The following is a 25,604-nucleotide window of genomic DNA, read 5'->3' as shown; positions in this document are numbered from 1 at the left end:
GCATCTGCGTTGTCTGTCCGCCAGGTGGCACGTTTTCCCTCTCTCTGGGTAACAGAGACAGTTTGAATGAGCTGCAGTGGAGAAAGAGAACACATCTGGACACACAGTTAAATAACTTTAATACAGCAGTGTGTGAGTGTTTCTGCAGAGGGTCACAGAGGTGAGGAGTGTGTGTCCATGTGAAGATCAGACCCAAGTACAAAATAATTGATTTAAACAAAAACTTGAGCCTAAAATAGGAAGCTGAAAGTTCCTCTGTCTTTATACTGAGAGCAGCTTATTCACCTTTAAAAATGCTGATTACTTCGTCTATTATATCATGTACAGTATTATTATAATGTCAATATACAGCTATTATCACAAACTTGTGATAATGTCCGATACTACTTTTTCTGTTCCTGTTGTAGTCTAGTTTTGAATTTTCCTTTTTATTTTTAGACATTTGTAACTTTCTCCTCATTACACTGGATATGTTTATACTATTACAGTTTTTTAATATACTGAACAGACTGAGTTCCAGAGGCCAGGCTGGGCTCTAGTATCATGGAGATCCTCCTCCTCCTCCTTCTCCTCCACCATCTTCTCCTCTGATCAGTCGCAGTCCTCCCGTCAGGGGCCACCAGGTGTCGCTGCAGCTCCACACGTTAAAAACCTAAAAAGACTCTCCTATGGTGAGTTTGCGCAACGGTAACGAGCCACTCACCATAATGCATGTCCAGCAATGTTGTTTGTTAAATTAATGGAAAAAACTGAAAATTGTTGTTCCTCTTTCAAGTCTGAAAAACCCTGTATCCTGTGTCAGTGAATACAGTGAAGTGTGCAGCTGTATTACAGAGGATGGTCCGTTATTGGCGTTTTTTCTGAACACGTTTATAATCATTTGAGTTTCCAAGGAAGAGAAAAACAATTGATGTTAATCCTTAATGGCCCTATAATTAAACCTAAATGTCTTTTTCGTGTATTCTGACACATTCAGACTGTGACTTTCCTCTTCAGCAGACGAGACATGTATAAAGAAACGCTTTACAGCGTTTGGGTCCATCTCGGTGGGAGGGATTCTTGCTGCAGGAGGAAACTTTGGTGGTGGTGTGCAGAGCGCACAGGCTGAACTCTCCAAGCGCGCAGCTCCACGCACCAGAGCGCATCTCCCTCTGACACCTGATGAGCGTGTTCCACACAGGACCGGTTCATTCTTCAAGAGTTAGCTGCTCCTTTGGATTTCTATCAAAGCCCCATAAAGAGAGAAGCCTGTAAAAATCTTGGAGATCATCAACAGTGAATTGTAACTTGGACTTTTGAGAGATGGAGTTGTCTTTTCGACGCAGGTGTCTCCTTCTGCTGTGTTTGACAGTTATCCACAGTGGTCATGCTGCAGTCCAGGTAAGAGTAGTCTGGTTTACTTTAAGTTTATGTACAAACATCTTGTCATTCACTTGTCCAACTTTGACACTTCTCCAGGAACATCTGGAGCCTGCAAAACTGGCTCAAGTAAAGTGAATGTGACCATATCAAATCTTATAATCTGAGCAACCTCTGGGAATATCAATATCAGGCCTATTATCCACAAAGAGTCACCACAACACGCAACACATTCTGTCTTTTTTGTATGTGCTTTATCCAGCTCCAATCTGTTTTCATTGTGTAATGTGGCATTTGATGATTTGCACTTTGTAATGTGATGTTCACAATTTCGTCTTGAGGAATCACTTAAAACCTGTTTTAATCACAAGAACTCATTGTTGCATCTGAATTTGAAGCCTCTCATGCCTTGTCAGCTGGTGGCCTTTCCCCTTTGCCTGGGGCAGAGCACTATCTGAGCCCCTGCACAGCTCCACGCTATGTGCACAATGTGAATTTTAATGCATCGAAATTGGTCGTTACCCTCAGAATGCCTGCGCAGGAATTTAAGGTATGCCTTCACAGAGAAAATTGTTCCAATGAGCATGTGATTAATAAACCCTGCTGAAAGGATTAGAGGCACTTTCTCTGAAGAACTTTGCATCGGTTTGACAAGCTTCCCCCCCGCGTCAACTATAACTGCCAGTGGCACCCATGCTGTTTGGAGTCTGCCCGCTTGCAGGATTATCCACAGAGCATATGCCTTCCTGCCACCATGCAAAAATATACAGAGGAACAGCATTTCGTCCCTCCAACATCTGCCAGGCAGCTTTTGTCCAGCTGTGTCTAGAACTGGTAGTAAGTGGAAAGAGACCGAAGAAGAGAAGGGAGGCCTTGAATATCTCAAAAGTGAATGCAATGAGGCCTAAGACAATTTAAGTAAAATAAATCATGGAGAGTAAGTTTGTCATGTGAGCACAATAAGAACATGTCAGTAATATGCCATGTCAGAGTTACATAAGGTTGTTTAATATCAATGAAAACACTCTGTAACCTTAACGACCATGTGCCTACTAATAAGATGGATTTAGTTTCAGTGACATCATGTTCCACAGCTGCACATTAATGTTTATTGACCACTCATGTTTTTTTTAAATATATTTTATGACCATTTAACTCAGGCAACCTTTTATTTCTGTGCTTGTTTTACTTCTTGGAAAGCAGTTGCATGCAATAACACTTTGCCAAGACTCTCTTGCAGCTCCCTGATGCTGCTGCTCACAGTTGCTCGCGCTGTGTTCACAGACGTGCATGGATAAGCACCAGGTGGTCGGGGTGCTCCGTCAGATGGAGAAGTTCCTGAAAGGTCAGGAGATGCGATTCACCGAGGGCCTCAGGATCATGAAGTCCAAGCTGGCGACGCTGCAGAACTCTGTGTCCAAGTTGCCTCAAGCAGACCAGTCAGCCGGTGAGTTAATAAACTGGTATCAAACACACGTCATAATCAATATCATTGTCAATAACCACAGGTGTTTATCACAGTGCAGGGATGTTCATATAGTTCACAACAGTATTTCATCCATCCATCTGTGCATTCATTCATTTTAACTGAGCAAAATGGAAACTATTACAAACTCCCTTCTCATTTTACAAAAGACAGGGTCATGTTGCCAAGATATAGATATAAACATTAATCAGATTTCTCAGGTAAAATACAAAAAATGCTATCTATCGATCTAGGTAGAAATACTTCATCAAACAGAATAAGTCACACACATTGTATAAGGTTGGAATGTCAATCTTTAAGTAGATCATCATTTAACCTCTGATGTTTTGGAATATTTTATGCATTAGCTTCACAAAAAGGACCCTTCCAAATGAGCAGTCATTAAATATGCATCCTATGCAGTATAAACCTCATGCTGAGGTTTCCTTCAGTAGTTCAGTGAATCGCTGAAGGTTTCAAAGTATCACATCCACAGCATTTTTAGGAACATTCGATTGTTTGATCTTCAAACTGTTTTTTGTGTGTGTCCCCTGTCAACCAGTGACAGCAGAGAGCTTCCTGTATTATGGGATTACAAATTCATCAAAACTGCACAGGGCCATCTCAGTTACAAAGCTGGGTACGCTCGACAGGGAGAAGTGGATTTATGGAATTGTGTTGTTTGGCAGCGGACAAGCACGAGGCCAATTTGTTAGTGATGGACCAGTCCAGTCCATAACTCTGTGGAGAGCACTTGGCAAGACAGTGGGAGACTGATACTTAACATTCGCAGCAATAAAGGAAAATGAAAAGACAAGTAAAATCATTGCACGGCCTCAGATCAGGATCAAATTCAAAAGTTTTTGGATTTGGTTATTGTTATAATAATATGCATTTATTACAGACACACACTGATTTTGTGTGTACCCTGAGCCATTTTGTTCACATTTGTCTGAAAATCTGACACAAAAATTGGTCAGAAGGCCTCAATGAGTCAAAGTTGGCTGTCGCTGTACTGCAATAATAAATATGAGCTGGACTACATTGAGGTCTGGCAATGCAAAACCTATAATACAGTATCTGAAATGTAGTGTTTTCACTTGAGGTTGATAGAATAGGAAACATTTTCTCACAGTCCTTCAAGAGTGACTGGCTCATGAAAGTCAGAAATGTAACGCATTCACAATGTTATGTAATGTGATTACATTGTATATATATGTTATACAAGCTTTCTTTAGAAAACGTTCAGCATAGCATAGCATCTGGCTCCTGCGTGGTGCAACTCTGACTCACAGGAATGGCCGTTTCTCTGCTAACTGACTGCAAATGAGGCGTTTGGAGCGAACCTTCCCATGAAGGCTCTCCGCTCGCTGCTCAGTGACATGTGTATATCCCCAGGCAGGGAATGCCAGAGGATGTCGGGAGGCTGACTCCACATGTGACCAGCCTCACTCTCGTGCTCTCTCCCACAGCTTCCACCACCTGCCCCTCCCTAGAGGCCCCAGCTCACGGAACCAAGTTTGGCTCAAAGTATTTTGTCGGACACGAGGTCCATTTCACTTGTTCTCAGGGCTACCACCTCGTTGGCTCGGCCACACGTGCTTGCCGGGACAACGGCACCTGGACCGGCATCAGTGCCATCTGTAAAGGTGAGTTTATTATTTGATGAGCAACATACAGAAATCCCAGGCCTATTAAAATCCTAATTTCTGTCTATTTTAACTACTTTATGTTTTCATCGCAGGATTAGGGCTGTTAAATTAACCTAAACTAACCTAAACTCAAGCTAAATTTAACCTAAATCTAACTTTAACCTAACTTTTAATCGTGGCTTCAACTTAAAAAGTAATAATTCATGTTATGGGGACATTTTTTTGTCTCCATCAGAAGACAAATCCTCTTAATGTGACTCTGTGAACAGATTATGGTCCCCACAACATGAGTATCTGTCATATCTGGACACAAACACAAATTGTGTACTTCTTTAGTGAGGACGCTCATTGGCATATTGAGTTCCCTACCCCCTTATCCTAACCTGAACTATCACTCAGCCTAATCCTTAACCCATACCCTAACCCATACCTATGCCAAATACTGAGCCTAAAAACCTAAAAGTCCTAAGTGGGTCAGAACATGAGGGCCGGCCAAAGAGTCTTGACTCCGTAAGATTAAGCCTCAAAATGGTCTCACAAAGATATTTTTACAAGCAGACACATGCACACACACACACACAACACACACACACACAGATAACAAGCAAAGAAAAGAGCCATTCTTCAGCTGCTCAACATACTGAATGAAGCCCTCGTTAAAATGGCATTAGATGTCTCTGAACACAGAAAAACACCTGTACTGCATTCCACCGAGGGCTGCTCTCCCCTTCAGGTTTCTCCTCCTCATGAGCAGTTACTGTAAGATAACGCCCTCCCTCTCTTGCTCATGTTTCCCCTGGCTCTTTGACAGCGGTCCCACTGGACGGGGTTAGGACCAGACATTATACCCACACCATGGTCTGATAACACACAAGTATGCTAAGCACGCTATTGATAGCCCCTTCAGCTTGCTCCGATTGCGCTCTTCCAAAAAATTCCAAGTGGCACACTCAGTTTAACATGTGCACGTATGTTTATTGACACTCATGGTTAAAGCAACATGAGAAGGTTCCACTCTGCACAGTATTATCCCTGTTCATGTTTTTCAGCTCTGGAATCAGAGGTCTATATTTAGTCATGTCTAAAGAGCAGCATTGACAGAGTGTGAAACCCTTAAAAGTTAAGAAGAATCTAAAAATATTCAGTGGAGTGAAGTGGGCTTTTTCATGTTATGGCTCTGTGGTGGCCCCTGAGGAAGCCAAATAAATATTAAAGGGATTGGTTGCCATCCACTATCGTACGGCGTCAGTGCCGGAGCTCCAAGAGCAGCAGAGAACATCTGCACAACTCTGTGTCCTGATCAGAGGCATGACGTTCTTTTTATCCACTTAGACATTCATTTATCCATCTTACCTTCTGTTACTGTCAACAGTTTGTAGTATTTCTGTATTCAGAAAAGAGAATATTTGACTCAGGATTATCTCTGTTGACCACTGCTTGATGATTATCTACGTGCCAGATAAGTCAATCAACCTCTTAGTGGATTAATGGATGGATCTGCACTTTACACTGTACATGTATGTATTCAGTTAGTAACAACTCTTATATATATTACTGTGCTCTTGCTTACAGCTAAAAACATTTATAGCTATGTAACTTTGCACATGTTAAGATGAAGAAGACTTGCAATAGGAATGTAATAGTATAAACTCTTGGAGAGCATACCTCCACTGGACCAAATTGTTCACACTCACACATATCAGTTACCTTAACATGCCTTTTTATCTCGTAATGTTGTAGAAACTTCCTTCCTGGATCTGCCTCTTTTTTGTAGATCCACGCCAAAATGTAATCAGTTCTTTCTTGGCCAATGATCCATTTTTCCTCTTAGTTTTGTGGAAATCGGTTAAGTGCTGACAAACGCACAAACGAACATTAAATATGTTAAAACCATTCACACCTTCCTGCACTGACATTATCTCAGCTCTTTGGTGGCAGTTGCAGGTTTCTAGTCCCATTTAACAACAGCTGGAAAAATACTACCCCCCTAAAATATGGATGAACTCTGATTTGGACTTAAAAATATTCCCAACGTATTGAAGGGTGTCGACAGCAGAGCACTTCACAACTGTTTGTTTTTCTGAAAGGAAAAGTCTTCACATTTCCCAAAAAACGACTTCCTTACATGTCTTCAAACTGTATAAAGTTAACTAATATGAATCCATATACACGACAAACACCAACAACTTTAACTTTGCAGCTGCAGATGGATTCTATTGAATTACACTTTAATAATGATACCCTTCTGATTCTCTGAATATAGCCGCTACTTTTCCACAAATGGAACAAATAAAAGGGCATCACTGACTTACTGTTGACATGCTGTGCCCATAATGACAGTAGCAGCCTCTCCTTCTGAAGTATCATTTATCAAAACTGGATGCATGGACTCATTCCCGCTCTATGGATGGATGGATGGCAGACAGGAAAGATTTAGAGGCTCCCTCACTTTTTTCCATCTCCTGTATTTTTTAAGTGTCACACTTTTGGCTTTTCAGTTAAACCTGAAGCAAATTCTTCATATTCATATCCACTCATATTCTTTCAAACAAGATTACCATCGCTTTGTGTCATTTGATTAATAGGAAATCACATCATCATTTAGTATATGGAATATTCTTTCAATATAAAAAATGAATTTATGCAAACAAACTGGTATTTTCAGATTGAAACTCTCTGAAACAACTGGAGGTGTTGAAGAAGCTGCAGGTTAGAAGTTGATCTCCCTCTATACCCACAGATATAAGTGAGTGTGCAAGTAACCCCTGCCAAAATGGAGGCACCTGTGTGGAAGGTCTTAACCAGTACAAATGCACCTGCCCCCAGAACTGGAGCGGCTCTCACTGCCAGCATCAGACCCAGACAGGTCAGTGCTACAGTCCATACTGAGATCTGCTAATACATGTTTACAGTGTGTAATTCATCTGTCATATTTCTTCCCCTGATGCAGCACCACCTGAGTGGAGCGTCATGAATGACCCTGCGTTCAGCCGCAGACCTCGCTGCGCCCAAGTGAACCGAGCCCAACACTGCAGCTGCGACGCAGGCTTTCACATGAGCGGCACCTCTGAAAACAGCATCTGTCAGGGTGAGCTGAAATTCTGTCATATTTATTTGATCCCTGCGGGGAGACCGATGTTCTGCATTGCTGCTTGGTACGGAAATTTGTCTCATGGTCAACAAAAACAGGCTCAGTAGCCTCACCAGAGGAACAGGTAAGATACAACAAGCATGTGTTTAGGAGGGAAACTTTAGTCATGGAGAGCTATGAGGTCATAGTTTGAACTGTTACCCTCAGGTGCCTGTTCCTAGAACCAACTGCTGATAGCTTTAACTGTATTCTGTGTATTTTTTATTGCACAAATTGCTTATTTGCACAGATTGTTGAGATCATTTTACTGGTGCTTTGACTGTATGTTATAGTCTCTGAACCACTCTTTAAACTACATGTCCTGCCAACCCCAACCCTTTCTGCTGGTTGTCCACCAATGTGTTAGTGCTTTATGTATGTGGACGTTTTTACAGTTTGTGGTTTGTCTGTTTGTATGATCCTGGCTTCCTGAAAGGGACAATAAAGATACTTGGAACTTTAAACGGCCATCTCAGCAGAGCTGGACAGGTACCAGATGTTATTGGGACTTGGATGCTGAAGTGATCCCTGAATACGTGAATCTTTTACTCCTCTAGCGATTAAGGTTGTTACAAATGGGTGGTAATCTGTAGAGCCAGTCTGTGACAAACAAAATAATCCTCTCGAGAGGTCACAAGCTGATTAGCATTTAGGTCACAGTTGTGCTGTTTTTAAGATGTAATTGGTTGAGTAAGATTTTGAAGTGAGACTTTTCATGCAGCTGCAACAAATGTGTTTATGTGCAAGATGGTGAAAGTGCAAAAAGATGGAGCAAATGCACCTTTTGTCATTACAGATCCTTACCAATATCCCAAGTCACTTCTACAGCATCTGCAAAGTCACAGTCTTGCCATGCGATTGCATTTTAAAGGTGTGCATGTACATGCATTTGTTCTTCTGTTCCTTGACAGATGTGAATGAGTGTGAAGTGTACCGGCTTGACCAAGGAGGCAAGCTCTGCATCCACGAGTGCGTGAACGTCCCCGGCTCGTACCACTGCTCTTGCCCCAGCGGCTACAAGTTGCTCCCAGATGGGCGGAGCTGCGAGGGTGAGTGACAGAAGGCAGCAGAGCACAAAGGCTCATTCAGAAGGTCCCTGGCTGAGATCTCACTGGGCATGCAGCTCCAGAGAGGAATACCTGTGAATTAGAGAGACTCCAAAAAGCCTCGTAGCCGCAGAGCTTTTAGTTTCTGCAGAGGTGTCTGTGCAAACCTCGCTTCCGCTTCCATCAGCACCCCTGAAGCTTATTAAGCTTTTGCCAGTGGAATGAATGACCTCACCGTCTTCCAGCAGAGTGAATCTTTGGGACATGAGGCGTTTGTGGGAGACTAAACTAAAAAAAAAATCAAAAAAATAAACACTCATTGCACAGCACCCACTGCTCACACTGTGGTAACCAGGAAGCAGGGAGTCAGTCTGGCAAGTCTCTCTCCCCGTTCCTCGTTCTTACATGTCTGTACTGTTTTGTCCTCCAGATGTGGACGAATGTTTGAGCCAGCAGCACAACTGTAGCCGAGGGACGACTTGTATCAACATGGGGGGAGGCTTCCAGTGCGTCAACCCTGAGTGTCCTCGTTCTCATGGCAACATCAGCTACGTCAAGACATCTCCATTGTAAGTGGATACAGCAGCGCGTGGCCTTTTTGTTTTCTCCCTCACTTGTATAAGTGAATAGAAATAAATAAACCAGGATCTCATCTTCCACACCTAAGAATCTTCCACACTTTAGCAGAGAATTGTTGTTAACTTTCACATGACCCTCTGCATATAAATCAAATTCGACAGTCTGATGGGTGACGTGGAGAGAAAGATCCGTCATTAAAGAAGTGCATTTAAAGTTGTCCAGGTTTGATACAAGTTGGTACTTATTTTGGTACTTCTGGTCATCCTTTTTGTTGGTTGAAATAACATTCAAGTCGCCATGGTAACAGCTTCGATCTTGCAATGCAGCAACATCACCACGGGCCAAGTTAACCAAACATTTAGGGGTGAAATCGAAGGCTGCCAATGAAACCATGACGAAAACTGCTGTAAACATTTATCACAGTTTAGCCACCAGCCTCAACTTTGGCTCACTGGACCTGTAGTTGTGCATTAACAGTAATACGCTGCAATTATAGACTATAACATTTTAGGTGCATTCAATTTCAGTTTTACCTCCAAATAAAGTGGTTTAGATTATGTGGCATCGTAGAGATGTCCCCATGTTCCCAGATCTTACTTTTGAGAGTTCTGTTATATAGCAGAATTACAGATTTCTGACATAGAACATGCACACTCAGCAAAACTTCCCCAGACAACCACATTGAATGCCAGTGTCATTGCATCTTTCATCGCCCTGTTTGCTGTCATCAGATAGGCATGAAACAAAGCTCTGTCTTCTTCTGGTGAACCATCAATGTGGTGCTCCGCTAACAGCTAAGGGGATGGATAAATGTTTCGGAAAACATTTGTAATGAGGAATAAAGCAGAAAATAGAGAAGGCCAGTAGCTGTGTCCTGATTCCATGCGGTATAGTCATGCGAGTTTGTACGAAAATCTACTTCATTAATGGTATGTCCCAGGATGCAGTGCAAAAAGGAAATTGCTACTTACAGCTGCAAGAAATTAAAGACCCCCGCTAGTAAAAAGCTAGTTTTTAAACATGTTAGCATGTCCCCTTTGTGCTTTTTATATAATAAAAGACATATTTTGAAGTAAGCTGTAGCAGTTTGGGATGTAACAAACCTAACCAACCAATCCAGTGGCTGGAAGTCAGGAGATGAGGAAATTGAAGAGTTACATTTAAGTCATTACACCACAATGGAATCTTTTAAAATGACAAACCTTTTAAATATGTAATATTGAGAAACAAAGAAAAGTTTGAGGGAGTATAATAAGCTGCTGGGGTGGCACTTGAAGACAAAAGATTCTGTGAGAGCCAAAGGAAAATCTCAATAATAAAACAATACATGTATTGTACAACATTGTATTATATATGTATATTATTTCTATAAAGGGACAGCATGACGGTACAGTGGTTAGCACTGTTATCTCATAGCAGTTTGAATATCAGCTTGACCAGGGTTTCTCTGTGTTTGCATGTTCTGGCTTCCTCGCACAGTCGGACATTCAAGATTCAAAGATTTTATTGTCAAATACACAAAGAACACAAGTTTCCCTATGAACTGAAATTCTTGTGCTGTCCTTTCTGGAATACCGACCAAATTTACATAAGAATACAATATTGACATAAAATACAATAAGGCTATGAACATGTTAAAAAATGCAGATTGGTGTTAAGTTAATTGGAGACTTTAAATTGATCGTAGGTGTGAATGTGAGTATGTTGGACCTGTCTGGCATAAACCAAGGCTATCACCGAATATCTGCTGAGATTGACTCCGGCTCCTCCAGAGACCCTCAAAGGAGGCAGTGTACACGATGAATGGATGGAAGATGTGTTTAAGTTGGAACAATATGTTTTTTATTATGATTATGCTAAGACCATTTACCGTTTACAAAAAGCCAGTGATGTGAGATTGTGACCTGCAGGGTTCATATGTTAGTAAAACTTTCTTGTTGTTTCAACATCTTCTGCTCACAACAGCCAAGAGACCTCAGGCTCTTGACCTCATATGTTCTGTATGTATGTGTCACAAAGGAACACTTATGAACACTTTCCCACAGATTAACTGTGTAACTGTTCCTCAAGGAGTAAATGGTCACATTACATAACAACTGTAAAACACACAGAGAACATGCACTGCTTTGTCCTGTCATGCTCCCTCATTAACATTTGCTGTATTTCTGTCTTGTAGTCAGTGTGAGAGAAACCCCTGCCCCATGGACAGCCGCTCCTGCCATTTGGCCCCGAAGACCGTGTCTTTCCACTACCTGTCTCTGCCTTCCAACCTGCAGACTCCCGCCACGCTCTTCCGTATGGCGACCGCAGCCGCCCCTGGGCGCACAGGCCCAGACAGCCTGCGCTTCGGCATAGTGGGTGGAAACTCCCGGGGCATGTTTGTCATGCAGCGCTCGGACAGACAGACTGGCGAGCTGATACTAGTCCAGCAGCTGCGCGGGCCGCAGGAGATCAGCATTGACGTGGACATGTCCGAGTACAGCGACCGCACCTTTCAGGCCAAGCACGTGGCCAGGGTCCACATTCTGGTCTCACCTAACAACTTCTGAGGGCAAAGTTTGAAAGGAGGGAGACTAGACACAGAAGAGGAAGAAGAAAGAGTTTCCTCATCCCCGATCAGAGATGAATTTATTTGAGCTGCCAGTCGCAGGCCTAATTACCAAAAGAGTGAGAGTGACCAGCCAATATTTAACAGTTATGTTATGATTGTAACAGTATATGGCAGAAACACACCATAGAAGCTTCTGTAGTCAGGATGTGCTATGACTGACGCTGTTTGACTGAGTGAGTCTGAATACATGAAAAGGAGCTAAAAGCATAATGAACGTGTTGGAGGGATGGATAACTATGACCGTTGCTTTATGTTTTTATTTTTGTCCATCATAAATCATGTCTGAGTAGCCCAGGGTCCGGCCCTGGGGCTGATGCACTGCCCTCTCTTTATTGATGGTACATCCTTGTAAGACATTAGTGCTCCTGTGGCTCTAATTTATTGGAAATATTGTTGCTGGATTTTACATTGTAATGCCACATGTTTAACTTCTATTAGATTCTGTATATTTGTTTTTGTTGTACTAGCTTGCTTCGTTTAAGGCACCGGTCATTTACTATGGGAGTTGTTTTTCTTTAAAACAGTAGACACAGTATTGTACCAGGGCGTTTATTTTTTTCTCTATTCAAGAGTGTGGTGTAACAATTTCAGAGCAGGACTTCACATTCAAATGTTGTAATGCTCTCACTCAAAACCCTGGGTTTGTATTATAATAGCCCCCGCTTGTTGTTAGATTTCCTCAGCTTGTGCTCAAACTGTGCGCTTGTTTGCACTTGGACAGACATCCTGCATTTCAGCTTCAGCTCCTCTCCTCATGCTCAAGCTGCTTCTGTTCAGAGGCAGCATGAGAATAAAAACTGAAGCTGGAGCGCAGAAAGTCTGTCAAAGCAAGAAAACAACATCTGAGTACAAGGGCAAAGCAGGGCATATTTGAGTGCAAGCAAAATCTGAGCATAAAATCAATAAGTCCTGTCCAAAAGCTCTTGAAAAAGATAAGAAAAAACCTCCATAATATTACTCTGTATGTAATAGTCTCATATTCTCATATTCTAATTCATAGATGATTTAGCGAGCTTGCCGGAGCACTACATAATTTATCTGGAATTTTAATTGTCTCTGCAAAAAAAAAACAAATAAAGCCAGTCCAACTTTTCAGCATTTGTTGAAACTACCTCACTTGATGTTGTACAGTGTGCTATTACATGTTCTTGGTCGGTGCTTCACATCCTCTGAGAGCGAATTTTAATGAGCGAAACGCAAACCAACACATAGCTGATATATGAACGTTGGATGGCGATGAACAGTTCTCTGAATGAATGGATAAAAGGTTAAAACAGGAAGAAATATGTGCTTCATACTATGACTCTGAGCCAATGGTTCACAGTCGACACATGGCAACAAAGCAGCCTCTCAGTATTTCCTGTTTGACTTGAACACAAGGAACTAGATGTCACATTTTGAAAACATATCTCAGTGTGTCTATTTGTTACAGAAAGAAGAGACTAATGCTCACCACATGTGTTCTCTCAGCTTCCCCCGCTACTCGGCTGGCTCCATCCAGGGGTTTACGTTGCAATAAAAGGGGGCCAGAGGAGCTTCATGCTTTCAGTGAGGGAGTGGATGGTGAGAATCAAAACACATGCCGCGACGGCACGCACTGCTTTGAAAGTGACAACGTGCCTTAATGGCGGGACCTAATTTCCTCCAGTAACCGGACCAGGAACACTCACATTGCAGCCTTTGTTTCAAGTTTTTCCCTCAGGCTGTTTGATGTTCACATGTTTCATCCATTCTCAGGCCGAGGGATGTTGCCAGCGACGATTGGAGAGCGCTGAGCTACATAACACAAGCCATTTGGTGGAGGGTAATGATGAAAATATACAGTGGGAGCCTTGAGGCGAAGCCAGCACAGTGTGGTCACAGAAACACGATGACTTTCCTGCTCTGTCTGCTCTTCCTCTTCATGCTCGAGGTGACTTCAGAGAGTCATCATCATACATAAACGCAGGCAGATTCAAAAATACAGCAAAGTAACTTCAGTTTTATGGAGCTTATCATTTGTTTTTGAACAACTGCTTCTGTTTGTGAAAGTCACCCTGTGCTTTGGAGAAGTTCTTGCATGAAATGGGCACAAATCCAGCAAAAGAGTGGTACATGAGAAAGTCTAGCTGCAGGGCTTCACTGTGTATTTGTAGCTGGACTTTAAAGCTCCTGCACATTTTTTCACAAAAAAAAGGATGAAAACAATCTCCTCATCAAAAATTCTTGAAATTCCAAGGGCGGTAAAATGTCGAGCTACAGTAAATGCAGTAGCCTTCTGAAACATCCCTTAAAATTGCCCATTCATGCACCAAACCGTAAATCATTTTGAAGTGAAACAGCAGAAACGTTTTCATTTTATGGATTGCCATCAAAACGTTAAAGAGGCACGTGTGTCGTTGCGGGTGGGTTAGTGCAGAATGAGACGGCACAGTGGAGGAATTCAGCTCCACTTTTATTATGCCGGAGACAAGAGAGGTCATCTGTGGATCAACTTTCATGTGGGATAAATGTTTGGAGGAGGTCCAGAAATATGTGAGGGGAACAGGAAAGCATTTTGCTTTTGTCTCTCTTGGCCTGTAATCTACATTACACTTACTAATAAAATTATGATAGTGATAATGATCCAAATATCTTATGACCATAGACTGAAGCATACATAACTAGGATGGCATTCAGTAGAGAAAGTACCTCCGCCACGGCCCAACAATCCATTTAAACTCAATCAGGACTCTCTAAATTAGACACACTTCTTCCCTGACAGATATTGCATCCTTCCACCAAGTTGGGAGGAAGGGGTGAAATCATCGATAGGTAATTGATGAGAAAACACCCAATACATTTGTTTTGCAGGTTAGTTCAATGTAAAGCTGAGAGGAACCAGACCTCTCTCGCTATGAGCCACACAGCTTTGATCAAGATAAGCGCATGTTCTAGTGTTTAACCCTTAACGACAGTGATGGTTTTATTACCTCCGCCACGGAGGTTATATTTTCCCCCGTCCATCGGTTTGATTGAGAACAGAATCCCACAAAAACTACTGAACAGATTTTTACCCAACTTGGTGGGAGGATGGATAAAGAAAGCTCCAATTAATATTTTATGCAGATCCAGATCAGGGTGTGGATACAGGACGTTTTATTTTAACATTCTGAGTCCAGGCCATTTAAAAAAATATTTTCAACATTTTCCAAGGAATAACTCATAGATCTTGATAAAAAAAAGTTGGACACGATAAAGGGGACAGATATATTTGAGTGTGTGCAATTTGGTGGATTTAAATGTGACTTCATTGGAGGGTAGTATTTTTCCACCACAGTACCTTAAAATATTTTGGCACAGACCTGGACAAAGGAATGGATCCAGGAAAAAAACATGGGTTGATAGGACCCTTGGTGGAGGTATTCGGCATTCTACCTTCTTAACTGTGTCATTGCAGATTACTGTTTGGTGTTTTAAAACAAATAGTGTGGCAGATTTCAAAACGTCTTATTTCACTGACAACGGAACAAAGGGTTGTTAAGGTTAAAACCCAGCGCCGCATTGTTGATGCCAACTTGTAAAGGTCAAACCAGAATGGTGACATGACAAATGTGTTGGCCTGTTAATAAATGATGTGTTGTTTCAGCTTCTTAGTTACAAGCACATTAAGGGCTAATGGCTTGAGGAAAAAAAAATACAGCAACTGGGCTTCATTCAATCTTGCCTGTTAAAATTTAAGTCTCTGCGTTTCATCGTCATTCATCATAATTTTCCTCACTATAGCCTTTTCATTCAACAGATCCAAACTCTTGAATCTAGTATTTGCAAGACAGCTTTAAAAACAGACTTTAAATCCATAGTAAAATATGCAGTGTGTTTTTATTGCCAGATGAATACTGAAAAGCATAGATCAGGAAACAAACACTCCTGTATTCATTTCATATTTAATCGGAGTGTACAAACTTCCTGAGAAGGAAGAGAGAAGAAAACTGCTGGTATGAAAAAGTTTAAGCCCAGGTATTCATAACACTGGAGAAAAATAATAATTTAAAAAAAGTCATATTATCCAGACACCGCTCCACCTCTGGAGTTATGAAATAACAGGAATGAGCCACGACCCATCTGTACAAATAATCAAAGGTCCACTGCAGGTGTCTGCAGTTTTATATAACAGGAGGACAGCTTGCCATTGCAAACACAACTTTCCCATGTTTCCAACTTCAAAAAGTGACATTATAAACTCATTCGGATGATCAGCTTGTGCTTGTGCTAACCACATCACTTTAACTAGTGTGTTATAACATGGGATTGCCTAGACAGATGAACTGAACATTTACTCGAGAGAACAAACATTAAGACGACGACAGTGTTCCAACTCCAAAACTATGCCGACAAAAACACCAGCCATTTTTAAAGAGAACCATAAAAAATAAACATGTTAAGACTTATCTGAAAGAACATGAGCTTCATTGAAGTTTCTCTGAACAAACACGATGATATCATCGGCAAACACGGCAAAGAAATGAGAAACAGGCTGCAGTTTGCCATCTGCCTAATTCATTGTGAGAATGTTCAGGATCCAAGTCATTAGAAAACATGGAAACACACATTGTAAACACACTTGGTTGAACCCACACTTTTAACAACTTATAAGTACACTTGAAAAAACAATAAATAATTAAATGTATCAACATACACACAGTATATTGCTCCTTATTTCAGAAGACACAGAACCAGGCCACACACACACCTACAGTAGATTCAAAACAAACCAAATCCCTGGTTTGTGCTTCTCTCAGTCATTCACACAACAATACTGAGGATGCTGGGAAGTTTCAATCTAAGACATGAACAACACTTGTATATACTCTCAGACTCCTGAACAGATTAGGGCCCCAGACAAGAACAACATGTAGGCACAGATTTGATCTTCAAAAGTGCATTAGAGCAAATGTTCTATTTAAATGTTTTAAGTTTTCTTGTCTCAGGTGTTAAAGACAGTGTTATTGGAATCCTTTTGAAATTTTGAAAATAGTCAATCAATGAATCATTGTTGTTACTAAGAAAAAGGCCTTTTCATTATTTCCCCCCACCATAAATAGGTATCTATTCTATTTAATGTTTTTTACAACCAACCAATAATATGTAGATACCCTCAAAAAGACACTTCATGTTTATAAATTAAAGTACGTCCATGCATGTGGTCCTTAATCAACTGATAATATAAATTCGCATAACAGAGATAAATACATGTCATACTAAATGAAACATTCTCTTTGGAAAGAAAGCCTCAAAATTGATCTTATTAGGGAAATAATGAACCAGTTGGTTAGTGAAAAGACCCTTCTTCCTCTGGTACAGTTATTTTGTTCTTGAAAAGTTGAGGAAATGAGCAGAGCTCCTCCTGAATTGCGACCTGGAGGATCCCCTGAAAAAGCTAAATGGCACTGCACCCCCACCAGTCGGGTGAAAAGAAGAAGCGAAGACCCTGGTGCAGAGTCAGCGACACCTGCTTCTGTTCTCCCTCCGTGTCAGCTGAAGGCCAGAAATGTTCTGTCTCACTCCAGCTTTGACATCTCATACTTTGTTGTCATGATTTCCTGGAAAAAATAAAATAATGTAAATTAAACATTCAATGTTTTATCAAATGTTGTCTGTAAAGGTTTTCTTTCTCTCTCAGCAGTTCACCAGTCAGAATGATCATTTATCTTTAAAACAACAGGTACTTAATTTCAGGTTTTATCCCAAAAATAAACAGAAAATTGGCAGAAAAAGCTGCCTCCGGCTGACTTTTGCAAACCTATTTTAAAAAGGAGATCTTTGTAAAAGTCGTCTTAGATGCATTTCATGGCGATACACATGATGTCATGCTGAAAGAATAAGGCTAAAGCATTTCCCAAACTAAAACGTCATCATCCTCACCAGCTGAGAGAATGGAAAAGAAGGAAAAAACATTTATCTTGGATTGCAGTGTAGAGCTAGTGTAACGAGTAAAACATCATCCTCAAATTCTTTAACTCCACACTATATTTTGGAGTGGGAGGAAAAACAGACACAGTGGCCTCTAAGGGTTGAAAGGTATTTATAAAAGTCGTCCTGGGTCCTGTCACTGAGTCCTAAAGTCACCACTAATTCAGCAATGTAAAATGAATCACCATCCTGATGCTTGCTTTCTTTCCTTCTTTCTTACTGTTTGTTGGATGTTACCAACCTCCACATTTCCCCTCTAACGGTGGTAAAACAGATGACGTGTTATGTCTAAATCCTGTTCTGAGTATTTATTTTTTTGTAATTTATTTGTTATTGACATTTAGAATCAGACATTCATATCTGTCACACATCGTATGTGCATATACAGTATCTTACATCTGTTGTCTGCCCCAAATGCCAAAATAGCTTTTTTATTTTGTATCTGAAGAATGAAAAGAAAAAACAACTAAACGAGAAAAGGAAAAATTAAACTATGTACAGGTAGGAAGTGATCCTTTCCACACAACACAGTCACTAGCCTGTGAAAATAAAATCAGGTCTATGGGGCGTGACATACTTGACCCAGTTTTCCCAGTGTGAAGCAAAATTCTCCAGTTTGTGATTAACAAATGCTATTATCTTGTAATGTCCATCCACATATTTAAAGTTAGGCTCTCATGTGATAACCATTTCCTGGTAATAGTCTTTTTACAGGCCACCAGCAAGATATTTATTAAATGTTTGTCTCTTTTCGGCCATTCCTCAGGTATGTGTCCAAAAAACATAGTGTTGCTCTCGAGGGGTATTTTACATTTGAAGATATCCTGTAGGGCATTGTGTATCTCTCTCCAATAGTCCTTCATGACAGGGCAGTCCCAGAAAACATGGTAATGGTTTGCACTTGTTCTGAGTATTTAAAAGTAAGTTCATACCTCGTCTGAGTCCAGCAGGATTGGTAGAGCTCTGCAGGAACAAAGAGGACCAAAGACAAACTCTGTTAGAATCAGACTTTTTGTGAAAAGATCTCAGTGGATGAATACAAATCTATGTGATATGATGCTTACACATCAGAAAGAGAGCTGGGAATGTTGTCCTCCACCCACTTCAAGTCATCCTCCTGGACAAGTAGAAACAGGGTTAAAAGAAAAGAAGTCAACACTGCCATCTGCTGAAATGTGGTCTGCATTTACTACTCCTACTGTTTATGCTTAATATTCAATGCACAACACCAAATTTAACTTATGAATACAGAGGAACAAAAAATGAAAGGTGAAGTTGTTACTTACTGGGGTTGTTTCTGCAGGAGGCTTCACTGTGCCATTTGTCTCATTTTTAGTTGCTCTCAACTTAATGCCATCTGCTGTGAATTTAAAAACAACAACAAAGAAAATAAATATAAGACTATTAGAGACAGCAACTGTCTGCAGTGTTCTGGCTAAATATAAGATGTTTGTGAGGTTGCTGTACCAAGATTTGTAGAGGTGATGAACTCTTCGATCTCATCGTCAGAGTCATCAATGAGAGGCATGAAGGCATACCTGTGGATGGTGAATTCAGGGATTCATTATAAAGTGCCAGTAAAGACAAGAGGGGTCCGATTCAGTTCATGTTGTTAAACTTTACAGTCGTAATGTATTTCTTGCCTTTGGTTGTTTGCAGATGGTCTCCATAAAAACAGAATGACAAGCAGAATGATGGAGAACAGGAACCTCCAGAAAGCATCTTCCACCCACAGCTCGATCCAATCCTGGAGACAAAATAAAATGCTTATCAATAAAAGTACAAATTTTAAATAAAATGTATTCTTTATTAAGAATAGGATTAAAAACATACTTACAGACTGACAATCTGCAAGCCTAAACTTTTTTGTTGTCCAGCCCATGAAAATGATGGAAGCTGAGGAAAGCAAAAGCAAGTTTGAAACAAAAATCATCTGTTTTCACACAGCGTAGAAAGACTGAATGTTTTTACAGGTTTTAGATACAAATAACTACATGTCATTACTACTACACTCTAGTATGATTGCAACTATATTATTATACCACTTACCAATCACAGCAAATATCAGTGTGTTTGTAAAGTGTCTGTAGAGAGACAACTTGACAGGGTTTCTCCTCAGCTTCAGAGTCTTGATGGTTTGTGCAAGGCTGACAAAGATGTTAGTTGCAGTCAAGGTAAATATGTGGGAAACATTGCACAGAAACCATTGGACCTTTAACCTCTACATGTGACTAAATATTGTAGATAATATCCATGTTTTGCAATATTACTTTAAGACCACACAGATCCCTAATTTGCCCTTAATCAGTTCTTAAGTGTACTTAATTATGCAGACAAATGAAATTGTATCATTAATTTTAAGCTAGAAAAAAAAACTGAAACAATTTCCCAGTCACTGTTTGTACAAAAGAAAGTTTAAATTTGAAATACATAAACTATAATTCCTACGTTAGTGGCATCCTTATTAATATCACCTTTAAACATGAGCACCTATAATGGGCGGTGGTTGGTCATGCGAATTTGTCATTTTGCCCATTCAGACCTAGACAGTCCATAAATAGCAACAAAGCAAAATTGTGCGAAGAACAAAAAGAAAACATCAAGTGCAGGAAATTTCAAGAGCAGTCAAACCACCAACCAGAAAAAAAAATCCCTTGTTGCAAAACACAGTAGAAGATGATTATTAATGCAAGGCCATATCTTCAGGGATGTGAACAGCCGCTTTTCAAACTATCCTGGTCTAATCTGGGCTTGTGTGAAGGAGGAGAGGAGCAGAGGGGAACCACATAAGGAAAGGTTGTAGGTGCACAAAAGGATATCCACCAGCATAGAGAGGAGTCAAGCAGAGCCAGGGGAATGTTGGCTAGCAGGGCCAAGTCAGAGTCTTGTGCCTAGAAGGGAGGACAGAGCACCACCAGAGGACACAGGGACAGAGGTGACAGATGTGGAAAAAAAATCACAGAGAGGATAGATGGTACAAAATAGGACCAGCACGGGAGGTAAAATATAGAGTCATTCAACAAAGTGCAAAGAGGAAAATCACCAAATCATAAAACCCAAAAATGCAGGGAATGCTCAGCGTTGGTTTGATTTAATCGACAAACAAATAGGTCCATTTGGTTTGGTATTGTCTGTGGTGCTGAGGAGTTCACACGGGAAGGATATGAACCAGATGGCACAGGAGTCAAACACAGCCAGACCAATCGCTGTGATGAGAGAAGGGCCATTGTCTCTACCCTTGATTTTTGGCCCCACAGAGCATAAAGAAAATACAAAAACTGCAAAGTGAGTTTTACTATAACAACAATCTGACAAACCAAAAAGCTTTAGAACTGATCATTTAAATCAACACGTGGTTATGACTCTTGGTTATGTCCATAGAGTAATATCAATTAAATAATTATCTACTTACCCCAGTAATCCTCAGGACACCTTCAATGCTTGCAAAGGCAAAGTAGAGGACACCAAGCCCCACAACCCTGTGCATCACTGTCCCCAGTCGAGGCCTAAAACAAAATGGGAAAAAAAGACAAAGCAAAAAGAGTCTGTTGTCTGATTTTCATTAAACAAACTGTCTCTTGTATCTATGTGTCAAAATGTTTGTTGACATACTTTACAATTCCATAGCCAAGACTGACGATGATGACTAGCAATCGTGCCAAAGTCCTCTTGAGGGCAGAGACCAGCTCAGCAAAGATCAACAAGCCTGAAGCTAAATGCCACGGTAACAGAGGGAAAGAGTTACATTTAAAAAATCCTTTTCTCACATAAAAATGGTTTAAATATTTTGTGATGCTCACAAGCAGAGCCGGAAGCATTGGTGTTTTCGTATTCGGCGCAGAAGACGGCCATCTCCACCATCCCGAGAAATATGACGCCTGCGATCCAGAACTGGATCCTCAGCATATCCTTCCAGTAGCACGCTGCCCAGGCAAACCACAGCAAGGCGTAAAGGATGTACACGATGCACATCACCATGTAGAACTACAAACACAGAGAGAGGAGAGAGGAGTTAGTCCATAAACACATGTTGGAGCAGATGGTTTCCATTAGCTAGAAACCAAATTCCTCAAAAATTGATCATTTGTCCAAAAACATCTTCAGTGTGCCGACTATTTATCCAGTTCCAGGGAGATTTCACAGGGTCTGGATCTGTTAACTGCAGCACACGTGAACATGGTGACACTCAGAGGTGTTCAAACACATTTTAAAAGGCAGTAACACTGTCTCTTCCCACATAAAACAGCTGCACATGATAATCCAGTAACCCTCCATGCTTTTCTGCTGTGATAGTTGATGGAAATATTCTGTTTTTTATTTTATTTTTTAAGAAATTGTCTTTATTGAGTTTGATTTCCAACTCTTGGGTTTATGAAATGTCCCCCACTTACTTACCTGTATTGTGAAATGAACTGGGCGGACCAGAACTACAATTGTATGCATTTTTGTATTTTAGGTAAACTGTCCCTTTAAAGCAGTGGACACATTTTGTCTCTGTATTGTTCAGTGTGCTGTAAATATCCAGTTCATTTATAACATGCCCATAACAGTAAAACAGAATCGTCCTTCAGAGCCAGTGAAGAATTATGGACATATAATACCATCTTACATGTATTTTACATGACGTGTACGACATAAATCATCTACTTACAATCATGAGAGGCCACTCGGTGATAGAAATGTAGCCATGGCTGCCTTTCATCACCACATTCACTGGAAAAACAAAACCCAGACAGTAAATAAACGAAGTGTGACAGTGTTTCCTAACAAAGCGTTTGTGGGTTGGGATGAGTTCATTAATCTGACGCTTCAGAGTCGACTACAAAAAGGTTTCGCTTTTACAAGCCAGGTTCTGATCAGGGAAATCATTTCGGCATGTGAATGCACGACTGTGGCAAACATTTAGACGTCATTCAGATCTGGTATTAACATCCATCCTGAGAGATCCGATCGCAAGGGAACGCAACCAAATAAGTACTGAATTCAGCCTGAGCTCTTATCGCTGGGGTGATCTGGAGCACATTCTTTTCAACTGTATAAACACAAATGCATCTTGAGCCTAGTCAGCTGACGTCACTACAATTTGAATGAATCAAATGTAATTTAATGCAACATAAACTGTTTGTGGGAAAGAACAATATAAACTCACTATTACACAGGAAAAATCTTTACAATGCTGTCCACTGATGATTGATCCCTCAGGACTGTTGTTAATATCAGATCACAGCAGGGCCTAACTGTCAATCTGTGCTAAGAACTGCATTTCCCTAGTAGATGAAATAAATGAGATAAGTGCTCATGAAGTCATTACGTCTTTAATCAGATCTCACCTGTTAAATTCCAGTAAATGTCGTGCCTACTGGGCACAAACTTAACAACCAGCAGGTACGGCCCATCCTTCCATGTTGTGGCTATGACGTCGTCTTTGAGGTTAACACTGCCATTCTTTGTGGCGCTGTTGCTGTCATACTCCTCAGTAATTAATTTTGTTTCATTTTCATCCTGCAGTGTTACAAACAAAAATAAGGTCATGTAAATCCATTTTAGCAAAATAGTTCAATCCAAAGTATCTGGAAACTATTAAGGGAAAAACACATTATATGAAAAAAGTTTTCAGTTATTTTCTCACTGGCACTTTGCCCTCGACAGGTGGAACAACTGGACGTGGGTCTGCCTTGGCTTTCTGAAAATCATAGGGTGTTACAAAATATTATCATACAGAATACAGATCATAAATAATAGATGTATGTGATTACACTGAGGAGAGTAAATAATCAAACTTACTTTGAGCATGGGGAAAGAGTGTAGTGCACTGTTACATGTCACAGGCCTGTACCTGTGCTCGATGAACTCTCCTTGTATGAAGGGATTTGGATCCAGGCTCTCTCCACGACTCAGAGGCGTTCTCTCATACATTTCCTGCAGACAGTGGAAGTCACGGTTCAACATTCATAAAAAATGAAGTCTAGGCAGATACACTGTCTGGTAATTAATGTGCCATTAAGTTCCTGGACTTACTTCAATGTTGCTGAATTCATTGTGACAGGGGTAGTATTTTAAATACCAGTGAATAGTGAAGGTCACTTCCTCTGGACAGCCAAACAACAGAACTAAAAAAGATGGTGGAGGACACAAGTGACGATAAACACAAGGGACTAAAATTTGTGTAGTGGGTTGTGTGCACACTTTCTACGTCTTACCTTTCAATTCAATATCAGTGTCTTTAAACATGGATTTCCTTAACAGCAGAGGTCTTGAGGTCTGTAGGATAGCAAACAAGGTTTGTGAGCCAGAGGATTTATTTTCTTAGATTAATGAACTGGTTAATCAATTAAACAGGATGGAGGATCAGTGGTTAGTGTGTGTCCTGAGTTCAGACTGGGACCTCTCTGTGTCGGTTGTGGGGATCCGACAATGTGGAAAATTTAACGCTGTCCTTGGGTGGGTTGGTGTGGGTGTGTGTGTGTGTGTGTGTGTGTGTGTGTGTCTGTGTCTGTGTGTCTGTGTAGACGGACCTGTCCAGGTTACACTCTGCCTCTCTGCACATATAATACTGAAGGACGTAGACGACAGTAAAGGGGAAACTGAGACTTCTCACTGCTTAAATTATTGATCAAAGTTTTCTACCTCTCCTTGGACCAAGTCTGTGACCTGAGTCTTAATACTGATAAACAAGAAGAATACGTCTGATATACAGGAGTGAATAATTCCACTTTTGATCATATTCAGGCTGTGTTTATTATGTTAAACCCATGTCCTGTTGCAGGGTGTTTATTAAGGACATAAGTAAACACATTAAGAAAAGCAGAGCCTCCAGTACAAACACGGATGTGGTCTCAAGTATTGTTTGAGAGGTGGAGAAAGGATCAGACACAGATACATTAGAGTTGAACCTCGCTAACTCGGCTAAACAGTTTAAACACCTTTGGACTGCTGTGTAAAATAAGCTGTAGGAGCTAGTTAGCTAGTGCTTCTCCTCTCGGGGGTTAATTAGCTAGCTTAACAACATGCTCCCCTGTTTCTGTTTGGCGCACTTTCTACAAAACTACGAAGGATATAAAGTTGAGTGTTTATAGCGGTGGTGTTAACACGGGACAGGTTCCATGACTGCTCCCACTCCCACAGCTGACATGGAGCTAGCATAACAAGGCTACCGTGGCTAACGTTAGCTGCCCGGTGCTGTGGTTCCCCAGCAGGGTAGCTGACACTCACATTCAGAAGGGTGGTCTTCCACACTCCGGTCTCTGGAGCTGCGACAGCCGCGTGTATGGAGCTGAGCAACACTAAGAGCAGGACTCCCCACGGGTGGAAAACTCCTCCGGTCGCATAGCTCCACGTCCTCATCCTGACCGTGGCAGCCATGTTCGCTGTGGCATCCGAGCCTGAAGTGCAGGGGGCGCTGTAAACCCAACTTCAGTCTGACTGTATTATTAGTTATGGTGCCATTTCAGTGTAAAACTGATCTTTATATATAAAATCCTATCTAACAAGTTTTATACATCTCCACATTTACTGTCAGCCCCCACACTGACTCTTACAATCTGCAGTAACATGTGGTTGTACCCTGCAGGCACAAAGGTCAAATAAAGGCCGTGCTGTCTTTACTTTCTTTTTATCCTCCATTGTTCCTCCTTTGCCGTGTTTGTAAAGCATTTTGACTCAGATCCTGTTGTTTTCAACATGCAATATTAATAATTATGACTTCAGTTAAACTTTCAACCTTCCTGCTCATTATGTATCCACAAACTACTAGAATTACAGCAGTTTCAATGCACATAGATTGTTTTTCAGATTCATATTGGTTACTATGACCTTTGACCACTGAAATCTA

The 25,604-nt window shown here is 40.9% G+C and overlaps 2 protein-coding genes across 3 annotated transcripts; one reads left to right on the top strand and one right to left on the bottom strand.

Moving 5' to 3' along the window:
* The first annotated feature begins 1,084 nt into the window (after positions 1-1,084).
* On the top strand, positions 1,085-12,937 carry LOC109631464 (fibulin-7). The gene is made up of 8 exons (XM_020090260.2): positions 1,085-1,380; positions 2,644-2,806; positions 4,297-4,473; positions 7,217-7,342; positions 7,427-7,564; positions 8,518-8,655; positions 9,083-9,221; positions 11,408-12,937. Exons 1-8 carry the CDS (start codon positions 1,303-1,305, stop codon positions 11,778-11,780), a joined length of 1,332 nt encoding a protein of 443 aa, XP_019945819.2. The 5' UTR covers positions 1,085-1,302; the 3' UTR covers positions 11,781-12,937.
* A 2,726-nt stretch (positions 12,938-15,663) lies between these two features.
* tmem87b (transmembrane protein 87B) lies at positions 15,664-25,182 on the bottom strand. Of its 2 annotated transcripts, none has more exons than XM_020097451.2 (19): positions 24,986-25,182; positions 23,974-24,034; positions 23,792-23,883; positions 23,558-23,692; positions 23,403-23,456; positions 23,104-23,275; positions 22,425-22,486; positions 21,574-21,757; positions 21,386-21,485; positions 21,186-21,279; positions 20,939-21,010; positions 19,823-19,931; positions 19,611-19,669; positions 19,417-19,520; positions 19,241-19,311; positions 19,060-19,133; positions 18,838-18,890; positions 18,706-18,736; positions 15,664-17,403 (listed from the first exon to the last, which is right to left on the bottom strand). In XM_020097451.2, exons 1-19 carry the CDS (start codon positions 25,133-25,135, stop codon positions 17,362-17,364), a joined length of 1,719 nt encoding a protein of 572 aa, XP_019953010.1. In that variant the 5' UTR covers positions 25,136-25,182; the 3' UTR covers positions 15,664-17,361. The 2 variants fall into 2 exon arrangements, with proteins under 2 accessions (XP_019953010.1, XP_019953018.1); XM_020097459.2 differs by lacking the exon at positions 20,939-21,010 and adding an exon at positions 20,593-20,664 and having other exon boundaries at positions 24,986-25,181.
* Positions 25,183-25,604: the final 422 nt, after the last annotated feature.

The sequence above is a fragment of the Paralichthys olivaceus genome, chromosome 14 (assembly GCF_024713975.1).
Source record: "Paralichthys olivaceus isolate ysfri-2021 chromosome 14, ASM2471397v2, whole genome shotgun sequence".
NCBI classification, from domain to species: domain Eukaryota; kingdom Metazoa; phylum Chordata; class Actinopteri; order Pleuronectiformes; family Paralichthyidae; genus Paralichthys; species Paralichthys olivaceus.
Note: the sequence above shows the minus strand (reverse complement) of the source record. Positions and strands in the feature narration are given on the sequence as shown.

What these genes read in the sequence shown, in the direction of transcription:
- LOC109631464 (XM_020090260.2), top strand. Translation starts at nt 1,303, where the DNA reads ATGGAGTTGTCTTTTCGACGCAGGTGTCTCCTTCTGCTGTGTTTGACA. An exon ending in TGAAAACAGCATCTGTCAGG is followed by an intron (nt 7,565 to 8,517) that starts GTGAGCTGAAAT and finishes GTTCCTTGACAG; the next exon opens with ATGTGAATGAGTGTGAAGTG. An exon ending in AGATGGGCGGAGCTGCGAGG is followed by an intron (nt 8,656 to 9,082) that starts GTGAGTGACAGA and finishes TTTGTCCTCCAG; the next exon opens with ATGTGGACGAATGTTTGAGC.
- tmem87b (XM_020097451.2), bottom strand. Translation starts at nt 25,135, where the DNA reads ATGGCTGCCACGGTCAGGATGAGGACGTGGAGCTATGCGACCGGAGGA. An exon ending in CTTGGCTATGGAATTGTAAA is followed by an intron (nt 21,280 to 21,385) that starts GTATGTCAACAA and finishes ATTTTGTTTTAG; the next exon opens with GCCTCGACTGGGGACAGTGA. An exon ending in CCCAGCTCTCTTTCTGATGT is followed by an intron (nt 18,737 to 18,837) that starts GTAAGCATCATA and finishes TTGTTCCTGCAG; the next exon opens with AGCTCTACCAATCCTGCTGG.